The 9,044-nt window shown below is 46.8% G+C and overlaps 2 protein-coding genes across 2 annotated transcripts in view; both read right to left on the bottom strand.

Moving 5' to 3' along the window:
• Positions 1 to 2,637: 2,637 nt before the first annotated feature.
• On the bottom strand, positions 2,638 to 6,007 carry LOC143316973 (lecithin retinol acyltransferase-like). The gene is made up of 5 exons (XM_076724848.1): positions 5,288 to 6,007; positions 4,879 to 4,984; positions 4,578 to 4,652; positions 3,944 to 4,096; positions 2,638 to 2,943 (listed from the first exon to the last, which is right to left on the bottom strand). Exons 1-5 carry the CDS (start codon positions 5,494 to 5,496, stop codon positions 2,788 to 2,790), a joined length of 699 nt encoding a protein of 232 aa, XP_076580963.1. The 5' UTR covers positions 5,497 to 6,007; the 3' UTR covers positions 2,638 to 2,787.
• Positions 6,008 to 6,545: 538 nt separating this feature from the next.
• LOC143316972 (lecithin retinol acyltransferase-like) overlaps positions 6,546 to 9,044 on the bottom strand; it is a 4,049-nt gene continuing 1,550 nt past the window's right edge. The window contains exon 2 of the mRNA XM_076724847.1: positions 6,546 to 7,413. Coding sequence (XP_076580962.1) covers positions 7,261 to 7,413 — 153 coding nt within the window. The 3' untranslated portion in view covers positions 6,546 to 7,260. The remainder of the gene's footprint in view (positions 7,414 to 9,044) is intronic.

Raw genomic sequence — 9,044 nt, 5'->3', positions numbered from 1 at the left:
CTGGGTCAAAACTCTGTTTGATGATGAGGTGGTGAGAAGCAGAAGATCGGAGAGAACGTACAGAGATGATCGTGATCAATGATTAATATTCAGCCATCTCTCCGAACTTGCTGCATATGAACATTTTAAATTAGCTCTTCTCAGCTGATTTCACAGTCAAAGTGAGTCTATCTTCTCCGTGTGAGATCTTTTGCCTCGTGTCGTGAGCTAAACGTGCCTCAAATGTTCCTACACAGCGCTGTCAGTCTGAGTCTGCGTCATCGGCAACAGCGGCACAGCTGCTCCACGGCCATTTCCACATCATGACGTGTGGAGCATTGCATTGTGGGATTGTTGGCAGAAAGTAGTGGACATCTTGTTTTTCTCCAAGCAGTTTGAACCCCGAGTAAACACAGTGTTTACAATATTCAACACACACACACACACACACACACACATACACACACACACACACCAACACAAAAGCTCCTCCTCACCTCCTGCTTCAGTGTAGAGAGGTTTCCCAGGTGTGTGGGCAGGTGTGAGAGCATCCATCCACAGCTCCTCCCATCATCCCTCCGTCACTCCTGTGCAGGACAAACGGCCTGTTCCCTCCTCCTCCTCCCTTACATGTTTGCTCCATCAGAAATTACCAGATGAAGGTGTTTCCATCTCCTGTTATGTACATGAATGATTTTTTTTAAAAGGCAAAAATCAGCTCAAACAAGCAAAAAAAACGTTTGTTTTTTTGATGCTGCTGTTTCCATCAACCCTGTCTAATTCGATACTTCAGACCGTGCATGCAGTAGATCCTTCTGTTGGTGAAGTGAATGATGCACTGTGACATTCAGAGACAACATGTATTCATTGTCCTCTGAGCCAGTTCACTTACAGGACGATCACAGCCTGATTTATCAAGTCATCAAGAGTCAAGATATGTAGGAAATGAACACACACACACACACACACACACACACACACACACACACACACACACACACACAGTGAGGAGCTTTTGGCTTTTGTTGCCCTCAGATCACGTCTCAGCCTTTCACAATAAAAGCCTCCACAGTAATTGCTCCCCTGAGGGGGGGCAGCTCCTGTGAGTCTCCTCCTCTGCCGGCTCGATGTTTCAGAGGCCTCTGCCTAAAACGCTCATCTGGACCGGAGCTGCCTCTCTCATGTGCAGTGGTCCTGAACCAAAAGTGGCCTTTTCAGGACAGAGAGCTGACAGCTTTAACACCGTGAGCCGGTTTACAAACGACAAGCTGCAGAATCCTCCTGTCGTCTGTAACTTTATCCATATCCCCTCGGTTCAGACCAGTTACAAAACGTCAGCAACAAAAATCAGTTTCCTCTCAAGTGATTCTTTAGCATCACTCACAGTCAACAAAACACACACATATCAAACTCTCATGTACTTACGTAAAGAACTCTGAGGTGTCTAAAACTACCAAATTATTGATTTAGTACCAGATCAATCAGAGGAAAAGCAGCACATCCTCCAAATTAAGAAGTTAAAATGAGCAAGTGTTGAAGTAATTTCTCAACTCAGCTGTACCTAATAAACTGGACACTCAATGTGTAGCTGATGTCACACAGTTCAGTTCAGACGTTCTGCTGCAGTGCTCTGTGTTCTACCTCCCTCTGCTGGACAGAGGCAGGAACTGACCCAGAGTCAGTTCAGAGGCTGTACTGATCTCACGTCAGCTTTGTGAAAACCGTCCCTGAGGATCGTCCAGGTGAGGTTTAGTAAAGCCGGACAGCTCAAAGAGCGCCTGGGTGAGTCACACTTCCTCTGTGGGCTGTGCTGCTCTCTCAAACACCAACAGTGATTCAGGCTTTCTTCTTCAGTGAATCTGGAGTTCATTAAACTACGTGCTCTTGGCGTTTAGCTAACGTCATGAGCTATTTTCTGTGGACCACCTGGAACCAGTTCAAGGAGCCCTGAAAGCACCCAGTCCAAACCAGAGCAACAGTCAACGGTGATGTGGAGACGTTAGCTTGTCAGCTAGTCTGTGTAAACTAGATTCATTCAAGCAGCAAAACGTCCACAAACATCACAAGCTGAAATTAACTTATGGCAGCTGCTGCGGTTAACTTAGCTAGCTAGCATGTTAGCTAGCGACTCTGTAACGTTCACCTAGCGGCAGCTTTAGCTTCCTCGCGCGTTGAGCAAACAGCGCTTTAACTGACGTTCGCTAACTAATCCAAAATGAACTCTTTCCGGCTCTGTCTGTCAACACTTCCCCTCACGGCCTTCTCACGTTTCCCTCTCAGCAGAAATAAAACGTCAACCAGCGACACTTTATCGATAACTGAAAACTTTATCGGTAAAACTGAACTTACCCTAAAGCTCTCCGTCCCGCTCAAATCAATGAATGAAATCCAAATAAACCGAAATTATGACTGACATGAAGGCTAGTCCCTCTGGGCCAATCAGCACGTTTATCTGGGAGACGGAAGGCGGGACAACACGTAGATACGCTCCTCTTACAAAATAAAATTACAATTTATAAAATAAAATAACAATATGTTATTAAATGTGTACAATTAGAAATGGTGAAGAAATACATATAGTAAATATATATATATACAAACAGTTAAATATCAGTCAGTACATGATCATTTTTTTCCCTGTAAATTCAACAAACTCAGTACGATTAAGAACAATCTTTATTTGACTCATGCCATCGTTTTACATTTTTACATTTATGACTACTCTTATTAAAATTTCCATGATGTTAGACTGTAGACCATGTGTGTGTGTGTGTGTGTGTGTGTGTGTGTGTGTGTGTGTGTGTGTGTCTATGAGGCCATCCAGATGAGGAAGGGCAGCAGGACGGCCACCAGGGCGGAGTAGGCGGTCACAGCTCCGAGGGAGAGGAGCAGACATGGCCCCATCACCGCCGTTGCCTTTGCAACACGTCGACTCAGCAGAAGCTTCCTCACTGTCTTACAGAACTGATGAAGAAAGAGAAAGTGACAAAAACTTGATTATGGTGTGATAAACACCAGATGTGCAGAAAACAGATTTTAGCAGCTGCTTTGATGTTCGACCACCTACAAAGAGACGTCAAAGTGAATCAGAGCAGAAGAAAAGACTTTTCTCTGGAAAGAAGCTCTGATGTGTCATAGCTTGAAGCTACAGTTATACACAGGCTCAAAGGACTTCAATCAACCAGTATTTGATAAACAGGAAAAGAGGAAGGAGCACGCGAGCGTCGTCCCTTTCCTCCGTCGTTCTTCCCATTGGTGTGAAAACTCAGAGCCTCGTTCGCTCTCTCATTATTCCACTCTGTCTCAATCACACGTGCAATCAAAGCCCCAATGAGACAAACATCTGCAGCCGAGAACAAGACTGCAGAAACAACAGAGCTTTCATTGTTGCTGCAACAGGGAGACTTAACCCAATTAATGAGGGAGGCTGGTCTGATCTGTGATCAGCATTAATCTGCAGCCAAAGGTCGGCCTGGAGCGCCTCTGTGGAAACCAGGAAAAGAGCAGCAGAGGTCAGGAAGGAGAGGAGATCTGCTGCAGTGCTGAAAACACGACCGTCACCTGCTGCACACGATAAGCTTCTTCCTGTAAAGATTTGAGCCTGCTGGTCATGTGATGCATTGATTGAAACACGTCCAGAGAATTGGACTAAACCTGACTGAATCTGTGCCTGATAATAATGAATAAAACCAACTTTTTAGCCAAATTCTGGCCTCCTAAACATCCACACATCTGCTGACACGCAGATCACTGAATCAAAGTTTATTCTCAAACTCATGACCAGAGTAACCTGCTCAGGTAAAAAAGAGCTGCTGGGCCTCTAATCAGCACTGTCACCTGAATGACACTTCAAAGTGACCTCAAAGAGTCTGTTAGCGACCATCAATGAGTGAACGAGGACACACGATGGAAACACGATGGCGTCGCTGTCTGTCAGTGTGTCTGGTCAGCTGTTCGCTGTCACCTGAAACGTCTGGAAGCTCATGACGGTGCCGTATCGACAGTACATGACGAAGTGTTCACAGTTGTACCACAGCAGGCTGTAGGACACGTGACCCTGCAGCTTCTCCGCCCTCCTGGCCACCTCCTCCGCCTGCAGCGCCGGGCGGCTGCACACCTGGACACAGAGAGAACAGGTAGGTGGTTGCTGTGTTGCTGTCAGCTGAAGCTGCAGATGAACTTCATGGATTGATATTTACTTAAAAAATATCTGTGTTTGAATCAGGAACAGCCTGTCGATCATCTCAGCTCATTTGATCAAACCACCAAAAAGAGTTTAAACTGCCTCAGACTTGACCGGCTGGAACATTTCCTACATATCGCACTGGTAACAATGACACCAGTGATATGACGTCCATGACAACCTCAGACTGTGAAGAAGCTCATTCTGCATCATGACCACATTTTAAGACAAAGTGCAGCCGGCGTTTCACTCAGGTGTTGTCATGCAGTATTTTTACCTTGTTCTATTGTTACTTGTACTAAGGTGAAAGTACTGGACTGCAGTAAAACGCCAAAGCTTTTGCTGGTTTCTTTCCTGGTTTGATTGGACCTCTCAGACGCTTTAACTGGCGTCCAGCACGGTGTGGGTCGCTCACCTCGTCCATGGTGTTGATGAGTATTTCTGATCCGTAGGCGAAGTCCTCCACCGAGTCCACCCTCACGCTGCCACACTGAGGAGAAATAAATACTGCGTCAAATACTGCAGAAAGAACACGGTCATGACACATTGTGGACCTGCAGCGTCTTCACCTTGGACTTCTTTCAGCCTCTGAGCTACATTTCAGAGGAAACATCAGCAGCATCTCATATTTCTTTTTCTTTATTTTACTGGTTTCTGTTCTGTTCTTGCCTCCTTTGTCATTATTAATTTTCTTTTTTTCCCATCAGCTGTTGTACCTTGGCCAGTACTCCCAGCAGGAGCCTGCTGTTGGTGACCATCTGTTTGATTCGATACTGATCACTGGAGACCACGGGCATGATGTCTGGGATGAAATGAGCGACCCTGGAGAGAAAGGAAAGGAAAGGAAAGGAAAAGAAAGAGTGAAGGAGAAAGTTAACGGAGAGAAATGGCATAGGAGACAATGAAGGAACAGAAAAGGACAGAGGTGACGACAGGAGAGAGGAAAGGAAAGGAGGGAAGAAGGAGTCAAGTGGGAGGTGAGGGAGAGAACGATTAGATGATAGAAGAGAGGGAGGAGGACAAAAAGAAAGGAGTTAGCATCGGCGTCATTTTTCCATCCTCTGATTTAACCTGAATGAACTTTTCTGAGTTTGTTTACTCGACACGTGATGACGACAGACTCACCTGCGTCCCCCCAGGTAAATCCCAAAGTGTGTGAACAGGGTCCTGGGAACCTCCAGCAGGTCTCCCCTCCTGAGAATCCGCTGGTGCTTCCCGTCCGTCCTCCTCCTCGTCCGTCCGCCCGCCTCCTCCTCCTCTCTCTGCCTCCTCTCCTCCTTCACGTCGCGTCTCGGCGTGATGAAGATCAGAGCGAGCAGCTGCAGGGGAAACATGCTGAGAGGAGACGCGGGGCGCCGCCGGCCCCTCGTTCCAGCTTTTATGGTCTGGAGGGGATTAGTGAGTGTTCCCAGGCGGGTCCAGGATCAGGGCTGCGTGCCGTGGAGCTCAGCGGCTGAGGGACGGACAGGTTTTCCATCTGTGACAGTGACTTGTGGGACGCTCACCTGTGGACAGGTGCGCAGGACGGTGAGGCAGGAGACTGCGGTGAGTCCCTGAGTCCAGGTCCAGGTGTCCAACAGTGGTTTGGTTTCTCCTGTTTGAACTTGGAGGAACGACTGCAGTATTTTCTCTTCTCAGGCTTCTGCTGTCGTCAGTGTTCTGAAGATGTTTGAAGATGGTCACAGATCTGATTGGTTACGGATCAGCGTGTTCTGTAGTGTCACACGTTCCATGTAGATTTGAGGCGTTTGCACTGAATATTTCCACTCTGCTTCATCTCAGAGGGAAAAGTTGCACTTTGTACTCCTCCACATTTTCCCGACAGCTTCAGAGGAAATAAATGAGATTTGCTTTTGGATTAATAGAATTGAGCAACTGCAGTGACTGTTTCTCAGTTCATTTCACACTCCGAGTTTGCCAAAGAAACAACGTGCTGAGGATTATCCGCTGATGAGACAGATGACGACACGCTGGACTCACAACTTCAGCATCACATCAACCTGCTGAAGGAGGAAAGTTCGCCACTCGAACATTTTTCTGTGTTACTGTTCACCTGCTGTCCATGTTGTTGTTGCTCCAGTCGGCCAGCAGGCGGAGACAGAGGTCACAGATGACTGGAGGACTGTGCTGGATGTTTCCCTGAGAGAGAGCCTTTAAAATGACCTGAAACTCTCCTTCAAACTGCTCCTTGTGGAAGATTTTACATCTGAAAACAGATTTCCTGCTTTTTCCTGCGTTTCCAGATGTTATTGTAAAATTCTCGGCGTTTTGTATTTAAAAACCTTCAACTTGCATTGCATTTGATTTTTCTCAATACAACAAGCTTGTAAATTGAATGAATTAAAAGTTTCCCAAAACTCCCAGAATGCAACGAGTCTGCTGTCATTCCACTTCCTTTATTTACATACAGAACAAAGTATAAAGTGTTACAGCGTCATAAAAAATGAATTCTGTACAAACGTTTGTGATTGTTAGAGAACAACCAGGTCTAAGAATATCTACAGACATTTACAGAAGAGCGCAGGCGGCTCCACGCGACACGAACAGTCCTGCTGCTGCTGTTTCAGCCAAGATGGCCGCCGCAGAGTTCGACTTCCTCAGGTAAGATTTCTCCGATTTGTTACTGTTGTTTAGAAAATACAGAATAACATCAGACTTGAGTTGGACGGGGTGGAGATGCAATACTAGGACGGCCTGGACAGCCAATCAAGTTACTTCCTCTGTCACCCCTTCAAAACAAAAGCTTCAATTTCAGTAAAACGCAGTAATTATTCAATGATCTTTGGTCTCTTTGACACAGTTCAAAGTTGGAAAACCAGAAGCCTGAAACTGTGTTTAAGTTGTCTCTATCTTTGCTTAAATGTCTTGTTGTTATCGGTTCAGTCTTGGTTGCTAATGTTGCTCATGCTAACTACCTGTTCATCTTCTTCTGGTCGACATACAGAAAAAGCATCACTTCCTGTGCAGCAGGAAACAGTGAGTGTTTCGGGTTCAGTCTCTATGGTGTGTTATTAGCAATAAAATGTAGTACCACACTACTTCCTGTCTGTCAGTTTTCCAACATGGCGGTTCAAGCGCTGACAGTGAACGCTGTCTGTCTAGCTGGCCATCCACAGGGTGAAGGGGATGAGGAGGGTTGGCAGGGCGGTGCTGGAGGATATTCCCAAGCACACCATGGACAGGAATCCCAGCAGCGCCGTCAGCAGAACGTTACGCTGGTCACGGATCAGCGACTTCAGCCAATCACAGAACTGGAAGACAGGAAACAAATTGAATAAACCATCCGAGTAAGCCAGTCTTTAACCACCATGATGTATGAGGAGACTCTCGCCTGATGGGGGGGGGGGGTGCTGTGGAGGAAGTGACGACTTCTTACTTGAACAGATTTTTCCTTTAAACTTTAAACATTCACCTCTGTCACTGTTAAGGAATCAAGAAGAGAACCGACCTGTTGTTTATTTTCTGTGGGGCCCTCTGAGGCCCCTGTCAGAGCTCCTGTTGGCCCCCGGCCCTTTAATGAGCCTGGAAGAAGCAGACTCTGCTCCCAGACTGCAGGCAGGTCAAATGTTTAGCTTAGCAATTACAGGAAGTGAAACCTGATCAGGGAAAAGTCTCTCTGCTGCAGTCATCAATGTTAGATTCCTGAAGAATATCAAGATTCATGCTTTAAATTCAACATATTCACGTATCATCGCTCTAAGTACTCGTGGGTGTCGGAGTCAGACCACCAACAGCCCAGCCGAGAAAGAAATGTTGGCTTGGTGTCGTATGTATCACATCAGAGTGACGGCGCTCAGATTAGCATCACGTTCAGAGTTTGGCATCGGGCGCGGGAGAGGAAGGCCGTGGCAGCAGACTCCCGCCGGAGTCCTGTTTGTGTCTAAAGGGAAGCACACCTGAACCGCAGCGTCATAAAACTGAGACGTAAAGTTTGAGCGTAAAGAAACGTGAAGTCGCAGCGACGGTTCCTCTGAGCGCGAGCTGTGGGCAGGAAATGTCGCAGCACGTGCTTCACTGTTTACCGTTCACTCTCCTGCAGCTGGATCACAGCTGGATTAACTTACTGTTAATGCTAACACCAGACTTCCTCCTGCGGCTGCTTCACATTAAAAGTCCAGGACAAACAGGAGGCGCAGGACGCACAACCCGCAGAGGAGACTGGACTCTTCTACTGGAGGATAAAAAAGATCTGAAGGCATTCAGTTTGTCACCGGCTCATCGTCCTTCAGAGAAACCGCTAACAGACCAGAGGCACAAACCGGAGGCTCTGCTGCCCTCCTTCATCATCATCATCGTCAGTCTGGAGAGGCTCTGACTCGCTGCTGCTGTTTGGTTTCTGGCTCTGGGCTGAATGCAGCTCTTGTTCTCTGGACTTTTCCGAGCAGCGACCCAGATTTTCCTCTGGTTTAAGACCAGTCTCACATGCTGAAACTGGGGGGGGGGGGGGGGGCTTTTTTCACCTTTTAGACCTGCACAGTGAAACTTCAGCCAGTGTAAAGACGCTCTATTAACATCTCTGAGGCTCAAACTGAATCCACTGACTTTGATGCATTTTTTGCTTTTTGTAGAACAAGAGATTTGAGACTCTTTGAAAATTATTCTTGTCTCCACTTGTTCTGCATTTTAATGCTGACCTGTTTTCTCTGGACCTTGACAGAGCGGGACAGCGGCCTGTGGACACACAGCGGAGCACAACAGAGAGCGCGCTGCTTTGGCCTGACGGTCACCGCTCTGTTCCCGCGCAGGTGTCGCTTCACGAAAGCTGAATTTAGACTTTTAGGAAACAAATCTAGATGAAAAGCTATTCTCAGTGTTGTAGTGGTGCAGCTGCTTCAGTGGAAAGTTACACTGGCTTTTGTTTGACCTTTTGTCTAAAATTTAA

The sequence above is a fragment of the Chaetodon auriga genome, chromosome 24 (assembly GCF_051107435.1).
Source record: "Chaetodon auriga isolate fChaAug3 chromosome 24, fChaAug3.hap1, whole genome shotgun sequence".
In the NCBI taxonomy this organism is placed as follows: domain Eukaryota; kingdom Metazoa; phylum Chordata; class Actinopteri; order Chaetodontiformes; family Chaetodontidae; genus Chaetodon; species Chaetodon auriga.
This window is presented reverse-complemented; position numbering and strand designations above follow the sequence as displayed.